The following is a 24,369-nucleotide window of genomic DNA, read 5'->3' as shown; positions in this document are numbered from 1 at the left end:
GGCACCTCCTCTGTTTCATTTGTTAAATTCCACATATGAGTGAAATCATATAATTGTTCTATTTTTTAAAAAGATTTTATTTTTAAGTAATCTCTACACCCAGTGTGGGGTTCTAATTCACAACCCTGAGATCAAGAGTTGCACAGTCTACTGTCTGAGCCAGTTAGGCACCTCCAAAATACAGAAACTTCTTCTTTGTTGTTGTAATAAAAAAAACGAGTTTTTTCTTTGTATTTTTTAATTGTGTTAGATGTACTTCATTTAAAATTTACAATTTTAGGGGCGCTCAGGTAGCTCAGTCATTAAGTGTCTGCCTTCGACTTAGGTCATGATCCTTGGGTCCTGCAATCGAGTCCTGCATGAGGTTTCCTGCTCAACAGGGAGCCTGCTTCCCCCTCTCCCACTCCCCCTGCTTGTGTTCCCTCTCTATCAAATAAATAAATAAAATCTTTAAATAAAATAAAATTTACAATTTTAACCGTTTTTAATTGTACAATTTAGAAGCATTAGTTACATTTACAATGTTGTGCAGTCATTCCACTTTGGGGAGCTTTTGGTTCTTGACATTGGACATGTAAAATTTAAATAATGATACTATTATACAGGTCTGTATTTTCCCGCAGATATTGGAAATTGGGAACATTGGGAAAAATAAAAAAAAATTTTTTAAAGATTTGATTTATTTATTTGACAGAGAAATAGAGAGCACAAGTAGGTAGAATAGCAGACAGAGAGAGGGAGAGAGAGAAGCAGGCTTTCCTCTGAGCAGAGAGGGAGATGCTGGGCTCAGTCCCAGGACCCAGGGATCATGACCTGAGCCAAGGGCAGCCACTCCACTGATTGAACTACCTACAGGCCATGAAAAATAAAATTTAAATCTGGACTCATCATTAGTGACTACATGTGGCTAGAAACACCTTGCAGAAGCATATCCACAGAAAGAGGAAGAGACCAGTGCCAGTGATAAGAGGGGTTTGAGTAAGTATGGAGGAAAATCATAAAAGATAGCTCCTGAAAGAGAGGATGTAAGTTCAGAACATCTTTGGTCATAAAGAATCGGGATGATTTTGCCCAGCCTGGAAGTGATGAGGGGCTCCCAGTAAGAGAATACTGCTCCTAAGGAGTAGTTAAGTAGTAGAGTCTTGGAATACAGCGGAGAAGGGAGAAGGAACCGGGGAGTTTCTAAGAGTTTAGGGCTGAAACGGGTGAGGAGTAGAGCTCAGTGGAATCTGAGCCAAGCACACAGCACAGATTCAGGAAGGGCCGACAAGTATCTGTGTAATTTGTAGGACCGCAAAGAAAGAACAATCTGCTTTAGCAATATTTCTTTGACAGAGGCGATGGGGTGGAGTGGAAACGTAATAGGTAGTTAGGCAGGGCTGAAACTGAGGTTCAGCGAGCAGCTCTGTGAAGGCAGAACTGATTTGGTGGGAGATGGTGCAATCTCAGAGATTCCTGGAAAGAGCAGAAGGGAACCCAAGATTGGTTCTGGAAAGGATTCATCTGAGGTAGTTCAGAACGTAGCCCGATGGGCTGTTGGTTACAAGTCAGTGGACCGGAGAGAGCTTTCTGAGGTGGTGGGGTTTTGGTGGGTCCTTCCCCGGGGCCACGCTACTCCTCCATTAGAACAGAAGAGGCCTGAAAAGCGAGGCGGGGAGTAGGGTCGTGGGGTGACGCCGGCTGAGGGAGGAGGCGAGCGCAGGCGACTCCCACTTGGGACCCGGGCCCAGGCCCCGCCCCTGGCGTACGCCATCAGCCCGCGCCGCGCTGCGGGTGTTATTCCGTCCCGCCCGCGCGGCGGTCGGTGCTCTGTCACCGCCCGCTGTGGCCATGGCCCCAGCCCGTGGCTTATAAATTGGCGACCCGAGTCCCCGACGCGGCCCTGGTCCTGATGGCGGCGGCGGCGGCGGCGGCGGCGGCCCTGGCAGCGGCCGACCCCCCTCCCGCGATGCCGCAGGCGGCAGGAGCCGGAGGGCCCGCCGCCCGTCGGGACTTCTGGCTGCGCTCCTTTCTGGCCGGAGGTGGGTGTCTAGCCGGGAGGACCCGGTGGTAGTGGGGTGGCAGGGCAGGATCCGGGGCAGATACGGTGCTTGCCGCCGCGGTGACATTCTTGGACTCTGGCTGCTGCAATGCTCGTCTGGATATTTGCCCTGACCTGTGTGCTCTTTCTAATAATCACTTGACTACTGACAGCAGGATCCTGGGGAGGAAGGGCCTCGAGCTGTCAGGGAGCGGCTGGGGAGGTGGACGGGCCAAACAAGGACCCATTCTTAAGGGTTGGGTAGAAGGGAAAAGAGCCGGATCCTTTACAAAGACTCCAGGGTTTCAGTGAAACATTTCTGGGTACGTCTTTCTTTTATAAAGACCATAAATGATCCAGTATAGAATTGGATTTTGCCGTTTGCTTTAGAGAAAACAAATTTTGGAGGACAGCTTTTTAAAGTTGACTAGGAAATTGTGCAAAATTTCCTACAACCTAAACTGGTTCCAGTTATTCTGGTAAACTGGTCTGTGGCTACATGACAGGTAGCTGGTGCAGCCCTTCTATCCGTGTCACTGTGAGGCCAGAAAGTTCATAATTGACTCTTAAAAACTTCCTCTGCCTTTCCATAAAGAAGTGTTTTCAGTCTCTACCCTCTCTTAATTGATTGGTTGTCAATACTTAATTACTTGTTAAGACTGGGAATTTTTAAAATTCTACATTATACGAGCTTTTAGGAGGAGTATCTGTAGGGTGCAGTAGTATTAAGAATTTATTTTGTTCTAGGGGCGCCTGGGTGGCTCAGTGGGTTAAAGCCTCTGACTTCAATTCAGGTCCTGATCCCAGGGATCAGATTTTGAGATCGAGGTCCTCGGATGGAGACCCGCATCCGGCTCTCTGCTCAGCGGGGAGCCTGCTTCCTCCTCTCTCTCTCTTTGCCTGCCTCTCTGCCTACTTGTGACTTCTGTCTGTCAAATAAATAAATAAAATCTTTTTTAAAAAAATAATTTATTTTGTTCTGATAAAAACAGCATTCATGCATTTATACAAGGAATATGATGAGTGTCCACTATGTGCCTGCTACATGTTCAATGTGTATCAGGGAACAAAACAAAGATCCTGCAGTTTACATTGATTGGAGAGTTGAGAGGAGAAAGAGAATGAATAAAATGAGAAAGTAAGTTATATGGTATGTTAGAAGGTGATGATTGCAATGGGAAGAAGTAAAAAGAATGGGGCAAGGAAATGCGGAGGCTGCATGGGTGCAGTGTAAATAGGACAGTCATGGTAAGTCTCTTGGAGAGAATGACACTTGAGCAGACTTGAAGTAGTGAAGGAGTTGAGCAAGTTGATATCTCAAGAGGAGCATTTCAGGCCTTAAGAAAAGCTGTGTAGCTATAACCAAGTGGTGTTGATGGCGAAAGGAGGTTAGAGGCCATGGGAGGCTGAATGAAGGGCTTTCCAAACAATTGTAAATATTCCAGTTTTTATTTGGAGTGAAGTAGGAACTGCCCAACTCTTTTCTAAAGTGTCTGTTCTATTTTGTATCCCCACTATCTTGTCAACATTTGCTGTTATCAGAGTTTTTGTCCTCTGTGTAGTTTTGTGTGTTTTTCCCTTTAATCAGGTGTTTAGAGATATATAATTGTGTTTTTTAAAAGAGATTTTATTTATTTATTTGACAGAGAGGCAGGCAGAGAGAGAGAGAGGTGGAAGCAGGCTCCCTGCTGAGCAGAGAGCCAGATTCAGGACTCAATCGAGGACCCTGAGATCATGACCTGGGCCGAAGGCAGAGGCTTAATCCAGTGAACCACGAAGGTGCCCCTATAATTGTGGTTTTTAAGTTGCATTTCCCTGATGACTGATGGTGAATATCTTTTCATTTTCTTTTTGGCCATTTGTGTCTCTTGGTAAAGTGTTGCTTCAGACTTTTAGAAAGTGTGAATACTTTTGAAGAAGTTTCTCGTCCAAGTGATATGAAAAAATACCTTTGGGGGCGCCTGGGTGGTTCAGTGGGTTAAAGCCTCTGCCTTTGGCTCAGGTCATGTTTCCAGGGTCCTGGGATCGAGCCCCGCCCGAATCGGGCTCTCTGCTCAGCATGGAGCCTGCTTCCTCCTTTCTCTCTGCCTACTTGTGATCTCTGTCTGTCAAATAAATAAAACCTTTAAAAAAAAAAAGAAAGAAAGAAAAACAAAAAATACCTTTGGGCAAGTTACCTTAGCCTCCTTCTGCCTCAGTTTTCATATCCTTTATTTATTTATTTATTTATTTATATATATATATTTTTTAAGATTTTATTTATTTATCAGAGAGAGAGAAGGGAGAGAGCGAGCACAGGCAGACAGAATGGCAGGCAGAGGCAGAGGGAGAAGCAGGCTCCCGCTGAGCAAGGAGCCCGATGTGGGACTCGATCCCAGGACGCCGGGATCATGACCTGAGCCGAAGGCAGCTGCTTAACCAACTGAGCCACCCAGGCGTCCCTTATTTATTTATTTTTTAAGATTTTATTTATTTGACACAGAGAGAGATCACAAGTAGGCAGAGAGGCAGGCAGAGAGAGAGGGGAGGAAGCAGGCTCCCTGCTGAGCAGAGAGCCCGATTCGGGGCTCAATCCCAGGACCCTGGGATCATGACGTGAGCCGAAGGCAGAGGCTTTAACCCACTGAGCCACCCAGGCACCCCAGTTTTCATATCCATTAAATGGGAAAAGATTTCCTACTTTAGAAGCTTGTAATGATTAAATGAGACAGTAGCTGGAAAAGCCTTAGCATAGTGTCCTGAGTTAAATCTCTTAGTCTAGGGGCTCCTGGGTGGCTCAGTCAGTTGGGTGTCTGCCTTCAGCTTGGGTCATGATCCCAGGGTTCTGGGATCCAGTCCCACATGGGGCTCCCTGCCTCTTCTCTTCCTCTGCCTGAGAGTCCCTCTGCTTTTGCGTGCGCTCTCCCTCACTGTGTCAAATAAATAAATAAAACCTTAAAAGAACCCCTCCTAGCCTGGTATATTGTACATGGTAAACACTCATAACTTGTTAATTATTATTGTTGATTAGCCTTGGCCACTATCTTAATCTCATTTGCTCAAAAGGAAGATAAAAGCTGAATGACCTAACTCAATGGATTGTTGTAATGATCAATTGAGTTATGAAGTAATGTGACTAAGTGAGTTAAGGTACTGTCAGAGGAAACTACTTATTGAACACATTCTAAATAATTTCATATATGGTTAGTTCATAATGACTGGGAAGATAAAGAACATAATATTGTGAAACCAAATATATCCGAATGCATATTATTTTAAGTTTATCCTCAATTTTGGGTAGCCATAACTATGATTTGCTTTAGTTCAGATAAAGGAAGCTTGATTTTTTTTTTTTAAGATTTTATTCATTTATTTGACAGAGAGAGATCACAAGTAGGCAGAGAGGCAGGCAGAGAGAGAGAGGAGGAAGCAGGCTCCCCGCTGAGCAGAGAGCCCGATGCGGGACTCGATCCCAGGACCCTGAGATCATGACCTGAGCCGAAGGCAGTGGCTTAACCCACTGAGCCACCCAGGCACCCCAAGGAAGCTTGATTTAAAACTTACATGTGGATTTAATATTTGAATATGAATAGGCATTTTATTTTTGGTTATCTCAGAATATGGATTTTAATTAACATGAGTTACATGGTAGGCTATTAAATAAATGTGTGTGGACTTTGAGTGATTTTGTCCTACATTTTCAAAAGTTTATAGGAAGGGGCGCCTGGGTGGCTCAGTGGGTTAAGGCCTCTGCCTTCGGCTCAGGTCATGGTCCCAGGGTCCCCGGATCGAGCCCCGCATAGCGCTCTCTGCTCAGCAGGGAGCCTGCTTCTGCCTCTCTCTCTCTGCCTGCCTCTCTGCCTACTTGTGATCTCTGTCAAATAAATAAATAAAATCTTAAAAAAAAAAAAGTTTGTAGGGGCTCCTAGATCGGTCAATCGGTCAAGGTCTGAGGATTGAGCCCCACTTCAGGCTCCCTGCTCAGCAGGGGAGTCTACTTATCCCTCTTCCTCTGCCCCCTGCTCGTGTGCTCTTTCTTTATTTTGCTCACTCTCTCCCAAATAAATAAAATATTTTAAAAAATAAAAAGTTTGTAAAGTAGGGGCACCTGGGTGGCTCAGTGGGTTAAGCCGCTGCCTTCGGCTCAGGTCATGATCTCAGGGTCTTGGGATCGAGTCCCGCATCGGGCTCTCTGCTCAGCAGGGAGCCTGCTTCCCTTTCTCTCTCTCTCTCTCTCTCTGCCTGCCTCTCTGCCTACTTGTGATCTCTGTCAAATAAATAAAGTTAAAAAAAAAAGTTTGTAAAGTAAAACTCTACATTCATTTTTTTTTGTTATTGTACATTCATTTATTTTTTTAAAGATCTTATTTATTTATTTGACAGAGAGAGATCACAAGTAGGCAGATAGGTAGGCAGAGAGAGAGGGGGAAGCAGGCTCCCTGCTGAGCAGACAGCCCGATGTGGGGCTCGATCCCAGGACCCTGAGATCATGACCTGAGCCGATGGCAACGGCTTAACCCACTGAGCCAGCCAGGTGCCCCGATTTTATTTATTTTAGAAGGAGAAAGAGATTAAGCTGGGGGAGAGGGAGAGGGAGGAGCAGACTCCCAGCAGAGCAGGGAGCCGGATGTGGGGCTTTATCCTAGGACCACAGGATCATGATCTGAGCCAAAGGCAGATGTTTAACTGATTGAGCCACCCAGGTGCCCCCACATTTATTTATTTAATAGACATTTATTGAGTGTGTGTTATGTGCTGGCCCTGTACTGAGTCTCTCGCAATAAATATAGTAATAAAGGCGACCCACAAAATCCCAGTTCTTTTTTTTTTTTTTAATGATTTTATTTATTTGACAGATAGAGATCAGAAGTAGGCAGAGAGGCCGGCAGAGAGAGAGGAGGAAGCAGGCTCCCTGCTGAGCAGAGAACCCAATGGGGGGCTCTATCCCAGGACCCTGGGATCATGACCTGAGCTGAAGGCAGAGGCTTTAACCCACTGAGCCACCCTGACACCCCAAAATCCCATTTCTTTTGTACTTCTGGATCAAATATGCAATAGTGAAGAGGTTAGTGTAAACATAAAAAGACACCAGAGACTCTTTACCTACCTTTTTATATGGTAACAGCCTATTTTTTTTTTAAGATTTTATTTATTTATTTGACAGAGAGAGAGAGAGAGAGAGAGATCATAAGTAGGCAGAAAGGCAGACAGAGAGAGAGGGGGAAGCAAGCTCCCTGCCAAGCAGGGAGCCTGATGTAGAACTCTATCCCAGGACCCTGAGATCATGACCTGAGCCGAAGGCAGAGGCTTAACCCACCCAGGCTATAACAGCCTATTTTATCAAAGGCTTATAATATGTAAGGTAATTGACAAAATTATCTTGGTCATTTTGGGCTACTATAACAAAAATATCATGATCTGGGTATTTTAGAAGCAACTTCTTTCCTTCCTTCTTTCTTTTCTTACTTCCTTTTTATCAACCTGGAAGCTCCAGACACTTATTTCTTATAGTTCTGGAAGCTGGAAAAGCCAGATCATGGTGTCAGCAGATTTGGTGTCTGGTGAGGACCTGCTTCCTCACAGACAGCATCTTCTCTCAGTGTTTTCACATGGTGGGAGGAGCCAGGGATTTCTCTGGGCTTTTATATATGGCATTAACCTTGTTTGTGAGGGCTCCACCCTGCTGACCTCATCAATTCCTAAAAGCCTCACCTTTAATTGCCATCACTTTGGGAATTAGTTTTCAACATATGAATTTGGGAGGACACAGTTTATAGGAAAGAGTCTTCATATATTATTGTCTTAGAAGCATGCCAAGCTAGTAGGGTTGCCTTGGAATCTGACTTGCACTAAAGCTCATGTACACACATTACTGTCATCCATATATCTGTACAGTGGCATGTGGTAGGGACCAAATATGTAATTGCTGAATAAAAATGGGTATGCTGAATTTTATGGGTAAAAGTTGGTTGTGGTTTTTTTGTTTTTTTGTTTTAAGATTTTATTTATTTGACAGACGGAGATCACAAGTAGGCAGAGAGGCGGGGTGGGGGGGATCAGGCTCCTTGCTGAGCAGACAGGCTGATGTGGGACTCAATCCCAAGACCCTGAGATCATGACCTGAGCCGAAGGCAGAGGCTTTAACCCACTGAGCCACCCAGGCGCCCCAAAAGTTGGTTGTTTCAATGAAAGAGTTATCCAGAAGAGGAGGTTACTTGAAACAGAGCCTCATGGTTGGGTAAATACCTTCAAGTGTCTGTCTCCATAACTACATTTAGCAAGATTCCCAGTGGTCATCAGGTATTAGGGGGAAGATTTACACTCTTCACATTTATTTTTAAATCTGACATACTCAGTTATTAAGTTACAGGGAATGGGGGCCAATCATCTACATATCCCTGCAACTGGGAAGTTCTACCCATGGAGACCAAATTAGAAATCAGAAGGTATGCTGGCTGAATAAATAACAATTTCCACCTGGAAAGAAATGGTATGCAATTTCATGCTGACTGTTTAAAAATTTTGTAGGTATTGCTGGATGCTGTGCCAAAACAACGGTTGCTCCTTTGGATCGAGTAAAGGTTTTATTACAAGCTCACAATCACCATTATAAACATTTAGGTGAGTTAATGGATGTTAAAGATAAAAGTGAATGAAAACATTATCCATCTGCTGGCTTTGTTTCCCGGTGTGTTTTAGAGTATAGAAAGAGGATGCAAAAGAGAGTTTAAGTTTGTGAGCAAATTTTGTAAGAGATTTATCTGTTATCTACTTTAACCTTTTCATTTGCAATAGTGATTGAATATATTATCATTTTAGGGTACTGACATTCTCTAAACCAAAATCTTATAATCATTGAAGTAAGTACTATTTGTTTATTGGAATTAGAGTCATGTGCTTTCCAGACACATAACAGCTCAGCCTGATATCTTTTTTTTTTAAGATTTTATTTATTTATTTGACAGAGAGAGAGAGATCACAAGGAGGCAGAGAGGCAGGCAGAGAGAGGGGGAAGCAGGCTCCCTGCTAAGCAGAGAGCCCGATGTGGGACTCGATCCCAGAACCCTGAGATAATGACGTGAGCCGAAGGCAGAGGCTTAACCCACTGAGCCACCCAGGTGCCCCTGATTTTTTTTTTTTTTTTTAAAGATTATATTTATTTATTTGTAAGAGAGAAAGAGGGAACACAAACAGGGGAAGCGGCAGGCAGAGTAGGCAGGCGGAGAAGCAGGCTCCCAGCTAAGCAGGGAGCTGGATGTGGGACTTCATTCCAGGACCCTGGGATCATTACCTGAGCCGAAGGCAGATGCTTAACTGACTGAGCTACCCAGGTGGCCCAGCTCAAGCTGATTTTTTAAAAAATTTTCTTTTTTTTTTTTTTTAAAGATTTTATTTATTTATTTGACAGAGATCACAAGTAGGCAGAGAGGCAGGCAGAGAGAGAGAGGGGGAAGCAGGCTTCCCACTTGAGCAGAGAGCCTGATGTGGGGCTCCATCCCAGGACCCTGGGATCATGACCTGAGCCGAAGGCAGAGGCTTTAACCTACTGAGCCACCCAGGCGCCCGTCTCAGGCTGATTTTTAAAAAATAGCTAACAAGTGATGGAGATCAGATTTATTCCTTTATTTATTTAAAGATTTATTTAGATTTCTCTATTTATTTGAGAGAGAGAGCACACCTGTGAGTTGGCAGGGAGAGACAGAGGGAGAGAGAATCCTCTCCACTGAGCATGGAGCCTGACACAGAGCTTGATCCCATGACCCTGAGATCATGACCTGAGCTGAAATCAGAAGCAGGCTGCTTAATTGACTCAGCCACCCAGGTGCCCCTATTTTTTATTTTTAATGTAATCTTTATACCTTTACACCCAACGTGGGGCTCTTATTGACCCTGAGATCAAAAGTTGCAAGCACTACTGACTGAGCCAGCCAAGCACCCTATTCCTTTAAACACCTAGTTGAACAAGCCTTCTAGAAATCTTAGTGTAAGCAGAATTCTGTGCAATTTTTATATATATGGATGAACTTACATTGTTAAAGAATATCAAGCCCTTGTTTGTTCCTTGCAAACATAAATGTCAGCCACTTAATTAACATGGATACTCTAATAATATGTCATTTTTAAGGAGTAAAAAATTTTTAAGGAGTAAGAAATTTTTATAACCTTTTTGGAGGGGATTTTGGTAATATGCATAAAAAATGTTAAAAAGAGGGGCACCTGGGTGGTTCAGTCATGAAATGTCTGCTTTTACCTCAGGTAATGATCCCAGGGTCTTGGGATCAAGCCCACCTCACTGGGCTTCCTGCTCAGCTGGAGGGCTGCTTCTTTTCCCACTCCCCCTGCTTGTGTTCCCTCTCTTGCTGTCTCTCTCTCTGCCAAATAAATAAAATCTTTTTTAAAAACGTCCTAAAAAGGTACATATTCTTTGAGTGTGCAGTTCTAGTTCTAGGAGGTTATTGTAAGAAGCTAATCAGAAGTGTGCTCAAAGATGTATATACAAGGATCAAATCATTATTTGTATTAGTCAAAAAACCAAAAAAACAACCAAAAATGTTCAATAGTAGGGAATTGACCATGTTAAATAATAAGTATAATTGAAATGAATAAATATATCCATATATATCCATATATCCTATTTTCCAATCACACAGAAACTGAAAATAATACCAACTGGGGTGCCTGGCTGGCTTAGTCAGTAGAGAAGGCAACTCTCTCAAAAAAAAAAAATTTTTTTTTTAAGGTAATCCCTATGCCCAACGTGGGGTAGAACTCACAACCCCAAAATTAAGAGTGGCATGCTGTACAGGCTGAGCCAGCCAGGTGCCATGAGCATGTGACTCCTGATTTTGGGTTAGCGAGTTCAATCTTCTCATTGGGCATCGAGCTTACTTAAAAAAAAAAAAAGTATTAGTTGACTAGGAAAAATGTTCATGATGCATTAGATAACTGAAAATGTATACAATGGTTTAATTATACTGCGTTTTATGTAAATAGATGTTCTTAGACAACAGGTTGGAAAGACAGATGTTAAGTCGTTAATTTTCAATGGCGAAATTCAAGATAATTTTTCCCCCTCAGATAATATTAATACATGTTGAACATATATTACTTTTTCAATTAGAGGGGAAAAGATTTTTTTTAAGATTTTATTTATTTATTTGACAGACAGATCACAAGTAGGCAGAGAAGCAGGCAGAGAGTGAGAGGGAAGCAGGCTCCCCGCTGAGCAGAGAGCCCGATGTGGGGCTTGATCCCAGGACCCCAAGATCATGACCTGAGCCCAAGGCAGAGGCTTAACCCACTGAGCCACACAGGCGCCCCGCGGGGGAAAGATTTAAAAGAAAAAAAATTAATGTGGACAGAGGCCAAGAAAGAAATTATATCAAAGCAGCTAACTCATAGCATTCCATTGCTTTATTAGGTTTATGCTTCAAATGATGTCTGCTCTGCATGACCTATGCAACATCACTGTGTAAGGAAGATGTTCTACAGAGTGAATAAGAGTCAGCTATTTTTTCTATAATATATAGAGTTGTCAAGTCACTATGTTGTACACTTAAACTAATGTAACATTGTGTCAGCTATCTTCAATTTAAAAAAATTCAATTATTTTTCCAATGGTGTTTTTAAAATGTAACTTTTCTCAAAAAATGTAATGAATTTTTTTTATATATTAACCTTAACTCATTTTCTTGTCTATATTTTTAATACTAAGTAAGTATACTTAAACTGGAAAGGAAAAAAATTGCTGCCTTTTCTGTGTCCTGCAGTGAGCTCAGTGTGCTACTCAGACATAGAATCAGACCTTTGAACTGATTGAGACAGTGTAAAAAAGTGGAAAGGAAGGAAATTGTTTTCTTTCATTGTCCAAATTAAGGATAAAAAGGAGATGAATTATATTACTCTGTGTCTCAGGGTGTTTACCATAACCCAACATATGAATATCTGAGCAGAATTGTTTTATTCCTTTAACCTCCTCCCCATGCTGGTTTATGTTGTTTTGTTTCCTGATTTGTAGTCATTAGATTACATATTCACATTAGATTTCACGCTCTACAGGGCTACATGCCATGGGTTACAGTGTTGCCCTACAAGGCATGCAGAATTTGAAATGGAATTCCTGGGGTGAAACGATGAACTGTTGGTATAGTATAATATGGAGTTTCATGTATCTTTAAAATACATAAGCCAAAAAAAAATTATATATAGGTGTTTTAATTTTTTCTTTTTAAATGTTTTTGGCATTTTATTCTAGATGCCTCTTTTTATATGCATGCATAATTTGTAAAATTTTGCTTTTTTATTTTTATTTTATTTTATTTTTTAAGATTTTATTTATTTGTTAGCACAAGCAGGGGGAGCAGAAGGGGAGGAGCAGACTCCCCACTGAGCAAGGAGCCCAATGTAGGACTTGATCCCAGGACTGTGAAATCATGACCTTAGCCAAAGGCAGATGCTTAACCAACTGAGCCACCCAGGCATCCCAAGTTTTGCTTTTTTAAACATGAATTTTCACAAAGATGATGAAAATGTGCTATTGAATAAAACTTCTACTTTAGCTTCTTTTTAAAAATGTGTAACTTTACTTCTAAAGCATCAAAACTTTTTTTTTTTAAGGTTTTATTTATTTATTTGACAGAGAGATATCACAAGTAGGCAGAGAGGCAGGGAGAGAGAGAGGAGGAAGCAGGCTCCCTGCTGAGCAGAGAGCCGGATATGGATGCGGGGCTCGATCCCAGGACACTGGGATCATGACCTGAGCCAAAGGCAGAGGCTTTAACCACCCAGGCGCCCCTGTTTTTTTTTTTTTTTAATATTTATTTTATATATTTGATAGATAGAGATCACAAGTAGGCAGAGAGGCAGGCAGAGAGAGAGGGAGAAGCAGGCTCCCTACTGAGCAGAGAGCCTGATGTGGGGCTTGATCCCAGGACCCTGAAATCATGACCAGAGCCAAGGCAGAGGCTTAACCCATTGAGCCACTCAGGTGCCCTGTGATTTGTTTATGAGAAGTCTGTGATGCAAATAAGAGTAGTGACTGACATTAGTAGAATAAATAATATATTAATATGTAAGATTAGAACTCAGGCCTTTATCATCTTCCTTATTAAAGTGTTCTAATGGAAAGTTTCCCCAAAATTTAAATAGTTTTAATAATTTTTAAAATTTGTTTCTTTGGGGCACCTGGCTGGCTCAGTTAGTTGGGCATCTACCTTCAGCTCAGGTCATGATCCCAGGGTCTTGGGATCGAGCCCTGTGTCATGCTCCCTGCTCAGTGGGGAGACTGCTTCTCCCACTCTCTCTGACTCCCACTCATGCTTACTCTGTCTCTAGTGTGTTTTCTCTCTCAAATAAATAAATACAATCTTTTTAAAAAATAAAAATTGTTTCTTTTATTTAGCAATTCCCTTATGTAAACAAACCACACATGTATCTAGGTCAGTCTGGGAAATCTTCCTTTATCCTTTCAGAGTTAATCACCTGCAATGCAGTTATCTGGTCCTTGAATATATTTCTGTTAATATTTTTTAGATTGCTGTAAGTTAACATAATTTGTGATAATTGTAATATAATTTACTATAATGTATGGCTGGGGGTTTTTATGCTTTTGCTAAAATATGTTTTGTATTTTTACATGAGATATTTTTGTATAATTTGGACTTATGTATCTTAAGTAGGTTTAACTGCTAAACATATATTACTGTTCATGTAATTCCTCACACAGAAGTATATCATGAGTGATGGCATAGTAATCTTTTCTATGATTATCATGAAAATTTGAATTTAGTTTTTTCTGTTTTAATAGTATTTTTCTTCTAAACGTTTTTCTAAATATAGGAGTATTTTCTGCATTGCGTGCTGTTCCCCAGAAGGAGGGATACCTTGGATTATATAAAGGGAATGGTGCAATGATGATTCGAATATTTCCCTATGGTGCAATCCAGTTTATGGCATTTGAGCATTATAAAACGGTACTTGAACTTTTATCTTTCCTTTTTGTGTCCTTGAATATCATACTTAGTTGACAAGGCATTTACTTTGGCCTTTAATGTTACTTTGAGTGAATGGGTAAAGTAATGCCTTTTTGAAGGATAAAGACTTGTGGTAGTTTAAATTTTAAAATATAACTTAGTTTTGGAGTTATCTATTCTGGAATTGTTAGTCTTTTTTTTTTTTTTTTTTTTAAAGATTTTACTTATTTATTTCTTAGAGTGAGCACAGGCAGACAGAGTGGCAGGCAGAGGCAGAGGGAGAAGCAGGCTCCCCACTGAGCAAGGAGCCTGATGCGGGACTCGATCCCAGGATGCTGGGATCATGACCTGAGCCGAAGGTAGCTGCTTAACCAACTGAGCCACTCAGGCGTCCCATTTTTGAGCAAATTGTTTATGTACACACTTATGAAGACGAGCCAGAATATACTCTAAGTTGTTAATAAATCCATTAAATATTAATAGCTTTCTAATGTGCCTTTTGTTTCTCGATTGTAGGAAAGGAACATTGTGGCTTTGGATTTTCTTACTAAATAAAATAGTGAAGTCCTTTTTTTTTTTTTTTAAGATTTTATTTATTTATTTGACAGAGATCACAAGTAGGCATAGAGGCAGGCAGAGAGATAGAGAAGGGGAAGCAGGCTCCCCGCTGAGCAAAGAGCCCGAAGCAGGGCTCGATCCCAGGACCCTGGGACCATGACCTGAACTGGAGGCAGAGGCTTTAACCCACTGAGCCACCCATGCCCCCCAAAATAGTGAAATCCTATGGTGAAAGTCCGGTTTTGAGTAATGCTTATCAGTTAGCATTTCCCATCCTACTCATTGACTTTCTCTTCTCTGTTGGACTGAAAATTTATCTTCTCAAACATCTTAACACAGAAAATGGTGAAGTATGTGAAATTTCATAGAGTATCTTCAAAAGAAATGTAAGCAATAGAATGGGAACAACATTTTAAAGCTCATCAGTCAGAACTGATGTCATCAGTATATCAAGACTTCATTGCCTGTACTAGTATTTTATTTGTACTACTGCCACTCACTCTTTAAGTATATGTGGTCATCAATGTTCAATGTAGTGTATTTAGCAATTCTAAGTTAGGACTGTAAATGTGCAGAACTCGAGCAGAAGGCTACGAAGGAAATACCTGAGCTGCTCACCAGGTGCTGTAACTCTGCTCACCTTTATACACTTGTGCTCGTTTTACTTATGTTTAACACTAATTTCTTTCTTAGTGGATTTCATAATGGATTTCATTATGAAACAGCAAAATGAGAAGTACTTAAAAATATTCCATTTAATTTGATGTTTTTGATTTCTAGTTAATTACTACAAAGCTGGGAGTTTCTGGTCATGTGCACAGATTAATGGCTGGATCCATGGCAGGTAAGAGGAGGGATGTATTTTCTTTCTTTCTTCTTTTCTCTTTCTTTTTATTTATTATTATTTTTTTAAATAGTTTTTTTATTTGAGAGAGAGAACACAGCAGGGGTGGGGGAGAGTGAGAGGGAGAAGCAGAATCAGACTTCCTGCTGAGCAGGGAGCCCATGCAGAACTTGATCCTAGGGCTCTGGGATCATGACCTGAGTCAAAGGCAGTTGCTTAACCAACTGAGCCACCCAAGTGCCTGGGTGTATTTTATTTCTGACAAATTAATTTTCTACTAAAATGCTTAATTTGGCTTAGGTAATATTTGTGACATTGATTAAGTAGCACACATTTGTCATCTTCCTATACTCAATTATAAAAGAAAGAATTAATATCCAAACTAATAAAAAATTTTTTTACAGCACAAAAAGGTAAAGAGAGGCTGCTAGGTGGCTCACTCAGTCATTGAGCGTCTGCCTTCATCTGTAGTCATGATCCCGGGGTCATGGGATTGAGCTCCACATCGGGCTCCCTGCTCAGCGGGAAGTCTGCTTCCAAACCCCAACCCCCACTCCACCTGCTTGTGTTCTCTCTCTCTGTCAAATGAATAAAATCTTAAAAAAAAAATAAATAAAAGAAAAGGTAAGGAAAAATTTAAATATACAACCACGTGAACAATGTACATTCCCTTTGACAATTCTACTTCTGGAAATGTTTATTTTTTTTTCAAACATTGAAAAAAATAATGACTATAATAATAATAATAATAATACATGCTCCTATACAAATAAAATAGTTCCACTTCCTAGAAGCAATCTATTAGCAGTTTCTTATATATGCTTTTTTAAAAAAAAATTATTTATTTATTTGAGAGAGAGAGACAGTGAAAGAGGGAATACAGGCTGGGGGAGTGGGGAAGGGAGAAGCAGGCTTCTCACTGAGCAGGGAGCCAAATGAGGGGCTTGATCCCAGGACTCTGGGATCATGACCTGAGCCAAAGGTAGATGCTTAATCAACTGAGCAACCCAGGTGCCCAGAACATTTTTTTTTTACAGTAATCTCAAGACTTTTCTATATCAATACATAGATCTTTCTTATTTTTTTTTACAGACCTGATGTTATATTCTAAACTATGAAAGTATTGTGATTTATTTAATCCAATCTCCTATTGACTGGCATTTGGAATATTTTCAGTTTTGTTTCACAAGTAATACTTGTGTTAGTATTTTTTTTTAAAGATTGTATTTATTTATTTGACAGACAAGAGATCACAAGTAGAGAAGAAGGCAGAGAGAGAGGAGGAAGCAGGCTCCCTGCCAAGCAGAGAGCCCCATTTGGGGCTTGATCCCAGGACCCCAGGATCATGACCTGAGCTGAAGGCAGAGGCTTAACTCACTGAGCCACCCAGGCGCCCCTACTTGTGTTATTTTATTTGTAGAATGTATTTTGGCAAGGGAAATTACTTTATCAAGGGATATGTGCATTTAAAATTTGATAGGCGTTGCCAAGCTGATCTTCATAATTCTTTCAATGAAATTTTTTCTTACATACCATACCTATACTGGGTCTTACCAAATTTTTAATATTTAGTAACTAGTTATGAGTAAGGTTGATCATCTTTCCAATGTGTATTGACCATTTATGTTTCTTTCATTTTCTGCCTGAGTTGTTTCTATTTTTTAAATACTCTTTTTTTTTTTTTAAAGATTTTATTTATTTATTTGACGGAGAGAAATTACAAGTACACTGAGAGGCAGGCAGAGAGAGAGAGAGAGAAGGAAGCAGGCTCCCTGCTGAGCAGAGAGCCCGATGCGGGACTCGATCCCAGGACCCTGAGATCATGACCTGAGCCGAAGGCAGCGGCTTAACCCACTGAGCCACCCAGGCGCCCCTTAAATACTCATTTTTGCTTAAAAACTATAAAAAATTATTTTTATGAATTTGGGAATTAGGACATTGTTTTTTTCCTGTCAAATATTACTAATAATTTGTATATCAGTTTTAGATTTGTCTTTTAAACTCGTAATTTTTTTTTAGGGAACGTTATCCAAAATCCTCACACACATCCACACACCTGCATCCCCACACCAGTAGAAGTTGGGTTATGCTATGGCCTCAATATTTTTAATTTTTTTTTTTTAAAGATTTTTTTAGGGGTGCCTGGGTGGCTCAGTGGGTTAAAGCCTCTGCCTTCAGCTCAAGTCATGATCCCAGAGTCCTGGGATCGAACCCCGAGTCGGGCTCTCTGCTCAACGGAGAACCTGCTTCTTCCTCTCTCTCTGCCTACTTGTGATTTCTGTCTGTCAAATAAATTAAAAAATCTTTAAAAAAAAAAAGATTTTTTAAAAAATTTATTTATTTGACAAGCAGAGATCTCACGTAGGCAGAGAGGCAGGCAGAGAGAGAGAGGAGGAAGCAGGTGCCCTGCTGAGCAGAGAGCAGGATGTAGGGCTTGATCCCAGGACCCTGGGACCATGACCTGAGCAGAAGGCAGAGGCTTTAACCCACTGAGCCACCCAGGCACCCCAGAATTTTGTATTATTATTTCTCTCTCTCTCTCTCTTTTTTTTTTTTTAAGGTTTTATTTATTTATTTGATAGAGATCACAAGTAGGCAGAGAGGAAGGTGGAGAGGGGTGGGGGTGGTGGGAAGCAGGCTCTCTGCCACGCAGAGAGCCTGATGCAGGGCTTGATCCCACGACCCTGAGATCATGACCCAGGCTGAAGGCAGAGGCTTAACCCACTGAGCCACACAGGCGCTCCAAGTTTATTTATTCTTTTTTTTTTTTTTTTAAAGATTTTATTTATTTATTTGACAGACAGAGATCACAAGTAGGCAGAGAGGCAGGCAGAGAGAGAGAGAGAGAGAGGAGGAAGCAGGCTCCCTGCTGAGCAGAGAGCCGGATTCAGGACTCGATTCCAGGACCCTGAGATCATGACCTGAGCCGAAGGCAGAGGCTTAACCCACTGAGCCACCCAGGTGCCCCCCAAGTTTATTTATTCTTAAAACTTTTTTTATATTGATGATTTTTTTATGTTGATTTTTTTAATGTTTATTTTTATATAAAGAATGAAGTAGGGATTGAATAAAATTTTTCTCCAAATGGCTAGTCACTGATGCCAACAGTACTTACTCAATAACTTACCTTTTTTTTTACTTTAAGTACCACCTCTGTCATATACTAAGTTCAGTAATTTTATTTTTATTTACTCTTAAATTTAATTTCAATTTATTTCAATTTAATTAGCATACAGTGAGTTATTAGTTTCAGAGGTAGACTTCAGTGATTTACCAGTCCTCATTACATACCCAGTGCTCATTACATCATGTGCCCTCCATAATGCCTATCACCCAGTTACCCCATATCCCCCCTCAGTAATTTTATTTAAGAGAGAAAGTGAAGATGTATACAATGATATTTAGCAACAAAGTTTTTAATTGTAGTTTTGTTAATCAGACCAGAAGGTCATTTAAATATGTAGCTATAAAGGACTAGTAAAAAAATTCCATGTATCAGAATATCTAAAACCCTTGAGATATACATATGTGGTGTGGTTGGGGAGAGTAGTAGAGACAGATGTTTTGAGCATGTAGGCCCCAAAAGGAATAGATATTGGATAGATATTGGGGACACTATGGCTATAGATAATCATCTACCTTTCTGGTTATTGGGATGACATTCTTGTTCTTGGATGACAGGTCTTAGAGACTTTCTAGATACAACTTCTGACTCTGAAACCGGTGACTCTTCAGCCTTATTGTTCTACCTATATAGTCCTCATTTATGGTTTTGCCCTATCCAATGTTTATTTAGCTTTTCTTTTTCTTTTTTTTAAGATTTTACTTATTTATTTGACAGAGATCACAAGTAGGCAGAGAGGCAGGCAGAGGGAGAGAGAGAGAGGGAAGCAGGCTCCCTGCTGAGCAGAGAGCCCTATGTGGGCCTCGATCCCAGGACATGGGATCATGATCTGAGCTGAAGGCAGAGGCTTAACCCACTGAGCCATCCAGGTTCCCCTTATTTAGCTTTTCTTGACTCCTTGATGGCTGATCCAAGTTCAGTATGTAGTAAAAATAACCAGGAATAATATTGAAAATATTTAACAATACAACTATAGAGGTCCTAATAAATAGGACTGGTTCTGAAAGCCTCCAGTTAACTTGTTAGTGATTGATACATGAGTAGTATGTGGTGATAGTGGTGGTGGGAATTTTGGTAGGCCTAGAGGGCTACCAGAGCCATGGTAGGGATGTTAGAGTTGGAACAACAGCTGTTGGCCAACTGGTATAGAAATGTTTCAGTATGTTATACTGGCATGATCGTGCTAGTGAGTAACATTAGCTAACAAGTATTGATTACTTGCTATGAATCATATATAGACCTGAGCACTTGACATGTAATCTTAAGGCACTTGACATGTAGTCCACAGAAAAATACGGTGTGGAAAATGCTATGATTGTCTTCATTTTATGGAAGAGAAATTTTAATAAGATTCTACATTATGAAAAATTTTTAGAGAATTCTATTTATTTGAGAGGGAGAGAGCACAAGCAAGGAGAGGGGGAAAGGAAGAGGGAGAGAGAGAAGCAGACTGCCCTCTGAACGGGGAGCCCGATGTGGAGCTCTGTGCCAGGACCCTGAGATCCAGACCTGAGCTGAAGGCCGACGCTTAACCAACTGAGCCACTCTGGTGCCCCTAAATTACAACATATGATGTATAATATTATACGTCACTTTTTAAATTTTCTGTCTTTTATATTCAGCTTTACAAGTGACTGATCAAAAGTTTTTCTTTGAAGCTTGTAAGAAAGATTAAGTTGGATTATGAATATGAGTTAAATCCTGAAGACTTTGTGTTGCTTCCTTTTCACAGCATTTGATTATTGAATAACATTATTCATTCAAAGGGTATTTCTAGTTTCATTTTTCTGAAATGAAAGACATGTTAACATCAGGTTTTCAGTACAATAACTAAAAGGAACTTTGATTATAAATTTTAATTTTTAGAGAAAAATGTTTTTTTTTTTTTTTAAGATTTTATTTATTTGAGAGAGAGAGAGAGATCACAAGTAGGCAGAAAGACTGGCAGAGAGAGAGAGAAGCAGGCTCCCTCCCCGCCAAGCAGAGAGCTCCATGCGGGACTCAATCCCAGGACCCTGGGATCATGACCTGAGGGGAAGGCAGAGGCTTTAACCCACTGAGCCACCCAGGCGCCCCTAGAGAAAAAAGTTTTTTAAAATGCTAGCAATTACACATAAGACTAGTGCTTCCATTATTTAATGATTATATTTTTATTACCATGTTTGAGTAATTACAGTTTATATTTTGTTCCTATGATTGTAAATAGTTGGATTGAATGTTCTAGTTTCTTTATATCAGGTATCTTTGCTCCTGTACCTTTGGTGGCCTTTGAATGTAAGTTTGGAAATTTTTATATTTGCCAAGATAAAAAGTGGTGTGTTTTTCACATTTCAACTGAGCTTATTTTAAAGCTTTTTGAACTTTAGCATGTTCTTCATCTTACAATTAAAATCCAGTACATGAGGAACCTTAGTCAACCAGAAAAAGGAAAAACTAGGGACTGAGAATCAAGGTTTGTATTTAAGAAGAGTCTTCTTTCCTTCTGTATGTTTCAGTTGGTTGAAATCAGTCTTGCTCTGCCAGTTCTTATTGAACTAAGAGTGATGGGATAGAGAAAAAAGAGGGAAGAGTTAGAAACTAGAAGTGGTAAGCTGAGTTCTGTTTGCTGCCTTCTCCGGACTATTCCAGTTTGGTGTTTTGGCTCAAGGTTAGGAGGTCAAATGTTCAGAACACTTCCAGGATCCTGGATCCAGGATCTGGCTGGCCTCTATTACTTACGTTATATTGACCATGGGCAGATCATTTAAACTTTCCATAATTCGCATTCCATTTGTTAATGTGGAGCTTGTGTTTGTCCAACTCTCTCTCTTTCTGAATTGTTCTGAAGATCAAAGAATTGCTTTGAAAATATTCTGAAAGATCTTAAATCCTCCTGGGGCACCTAGGTGTCTCAGTCACTTAATCGACTTCCTTCGGCCCAGGTCATGATCTCCGGATCCTGGGATCAAACCCTGTGTCTGGCTTCCCTGCTCAGGAGGGAGCCTGCTTCTGCTGCTTTCTCTGCCACTCCCCCTACTTGTGCTCTCTCACTCTCGCTCTCTCTCAAATAAATAAAATCTTAAAAAAAAAAAAAAAAAGATCAGAGGTCCTCCTTAAATATTAGAGGATGTTATTAAATCTCCTATGCCAGTGACTTGTTACGTGGTCTTGAGCCAGCCACCTGAATTACTTGTTCCTTTTTTTGTCTCATTTGTAACACAGGGAAAATTTTAGTTTAAATAAAGGTGATATTCAAAATATTTTTTTTATATTCAAAATATTTAACAATCAGGATAGCATGTGTAGCAACCAATCAGGACAGAGGCTGGATGTCAGGAGTGAGAATGGATGTATGGTGCTGTTATTAGGTTTTTATTAGAACAGGTTGTTATTATGACAGATTGCACACTGTAGTTTTGAGAATCTCAAGGAGACTTGGAGGCACTTTTCCCAGACCGTAATATTTTAAAGAGAATGGTATTCCTCCTTGAGCCCTTATCCCAAGTCCAGAAGCAAGAAGCTTCCTATATTTTTGGAGAAATTGCTCTTTTGAGATGGTAGTACAACTCTTGATTTCAGAACTTACTTTCTTTAGTTAATGTATTTGAGGCCTAATCTGTGTTTGGGATGGGCATGATGTTCAGACCTCTGCTTTCTACCCCTTTGGCTCTTTGACTTAACATCATGCATTTACTGAAACATCTGATTTCCACAGGAGACTATTGTACTAAAGGTATTTGCAGTCACACGTGGTTACTCCTTTTGGATAATAATGATCGCAGATGTGGCTCCTGAATGTCATAGTTGAATTATTTCTCCCTAGAAGTCTAAGATTCAGAGGTTGCACATAATGATAGGTTATTAGTTATTTACAACTGAACCTTAATCATCAGGCTTGAAGCAATGATGTAGTTCCAAAATACAAGATACAGTAGAATTAAACTTTCTTGGACATCTACTCTAGACCAATTTCTTTAACTTCATGGCTTATCTTTTGTAAATATGATGCATAGAGCCCTTCTTTGTCTGAAGATTCATTTCTAGTCCATGCATTTTTTTTTCGTTGAACTTTGATCTCTTTGGATGAGTACATGAAGTCTGGATGCTACTCCTACTGTGGTAGCCTCAGATGGGAAGGAAGGTAGTGAGCTAGGGAGGGAAGCCATCTTTGAAAACTAAAATCTCCTTCTATATTCATTGAGAAGTTGGGGAGGAAGGAGATTAATTGATGAGAGTCTGTATATGCTCCTTTGCTTCAATCCTTTATTATCCAATTTCTAATATCTATTCCTCTCTTTGAAACTGGGGCAGGGGTTCAAGAGCACCTGGTTCCATGGGTCCCAAACAGACCGGGTTTGGCCACTTGCCACTGATAAAAATCCAAAGAACAGAGACTGGGTGGTGGTGAAACAGGAAAGAAATTTATTTCAGTGACCATCGGGAAAGAAATTTATTTCAGTAACCATCACCCAGAAGACAATGGACTAATGTCTCAAAGACCGCTCTAAAGTGGTGAAAATACTTCTAGGTTCATATAAGGAAAATGTGGAACAAAGGTCAGTAAGTACATGCAGGTGGCATTAAAGGTCCGGTCAGTAATTGTCTTGGCATCAGTCATTCTGGGTCATGCTGGTGTCAAGGCACTTGTCATTGCTTGAGGGGTGGTTTTCTACCCATCGTGGGATGTTTGCTTGCAGTGTCTTTTGCCTGAGTTAAGAGATAAGCTGGAAAGGAGAACTTAAGCAATGAGAAAGCACAAACTGAGGTCAAAATGGAAGTAGTTGAAGTCTTTTCAAATCCCCAACACCAAAACACCATTCCTTTTCTATGGAAGGAAAAAGGCATGACAGTCATTTCTTCTGTAGCTATTTCCTACTGAGGGAGACAGTGTAGGGATTTTGGAATGACTCTGTGACTCTGATAGTGTAGGAGAGCTTTTTTTTTTTTCTTTTTAAAGATTTTATTTATTTATTTGACAGACAGAGGTTACAAGTAAGCAGAAAAGCAGGCAGAGAGAGAGGGGAAGCAGGCTCCCCGCTGAGCAGAGAGCCTGATGTGGGGCTCAATCCCAGGACCCTGGGATCATGACCTGAGCCAAAGGCAGAGGCTTTGACCCACTGAGCCACCCACGCACCCCGAGAGCTTCATTTCTTAAGTCCCTCCTGAAATAGACAGTAAGAGCATCTCTAAGCTTGTTCGAGTGGCACAGGTTCCTGTTTGATAAATGAAAAACGTCAAATTTTAACAACTAAAAAGAAAAAGAACAAGAAATATAGCAGTGCTTAGCAGGGTATATTTCCATTTGGAAGGAATCAAACTTAGCCAGTTGTTAAAAGGATCTAGAGCTAGGGCACCTATAGCAGTGATGTTTTGTTTACATCTTTCCTGGCTTTAGTTACATTATTTCTTTAAAAGGTTTTATTTATTTATTTGTTGGAGACAGAGAGATAGAGAGCCCAAGCAGAGGAGTGGCAGGCAGAGGGAGAAGCAGTCTTCCCGCTAAGCAAGGAGCCCGATGCTGTACTTAATCCCAGGATCTTGGGATCATGACCTGAGCCTAAGGCAGACGCTTAACCGACTGAGCCACCCAGGTATCCCAGGCTTTAGTTAAATCTTTAAAGTAATTTGGAATATAAACACTTTTTTTTTTAAAGATTTTTATATTTATTGATAGAGAGAGCACAAGTATGCAGAGAGGCAGGCAGAGAAAGAGGGAGAAGCAGGCTACCTGGTGAGTAGAGAGCCCAATGCAGGGCTCCATCTCAGGACCCTGAGATCATGACCTGAGCCTAAGGCAGAGGCTTAACCCACTGAGCCACCCAGGCACCCCAAGGAATATAAACACTTTTAATGAAAGCACAGGTGCCTCCTTGGGCTGCAGTCAAGATATCAA

At 40.7% G+C, this 24,369-nt stretch overlaps 1 protein-coding gene across 2 annotated transcripts in view; it reads left to right on the top strand.

The window, feature by feature from the left end:
* The first annotated feature begins 1,659 nt into the window (after positions 1–1,659).
* The window catches only part of SLC25A16 (solute carrier family 25 member 16), a 48,812-nt gene continuing 26,102 nt past the window's right edge, over positions 1,660–24,369 (top strand). The window contains exons 1-4 of one of the 2 annotated variants that reach the window (XM_082715030.1): positions 1,660–2,021; positions 8,528–8,620; positions 13,838–13,971; positions 15,310–15,373. In XM_082715030.1, coding sequence (XP_082571156.1) covers positions 1,892–2,021; positions 8,528–8,620; positions 13,838–13,971; positions 15,310–15,373 — 421 coding nt within the window. In that variant the 5' untranslated portion in view covers positions 1,660–1,891. The remainder of the gene's footprint in view (positions 2,022–8,527; positions 8,621–13,837; positions 13,972–15,309; positions 15,374–24,369) is intronic. The other variant, XM_082715028.1, reaches the window with a different exon arrangement.

The sequence above is a fragment of the Mustela nivalis genome (genome assembly GCF_964662115.1).
Source record: "Mustela nivalis genome assembly, chromosome: 2".
Classification (NCBI taxonomy): Eukaryota; Metazoa; Chordata; class Mammalia; order Carnivora; family Mustelidae; genus Mustela; species Mustela nivalis.
The sequence above is the reverse complement of the archived record's forward strand: the minus strand, read 5'-3'. Positions and strand labels throughout refer to the sequence as shown.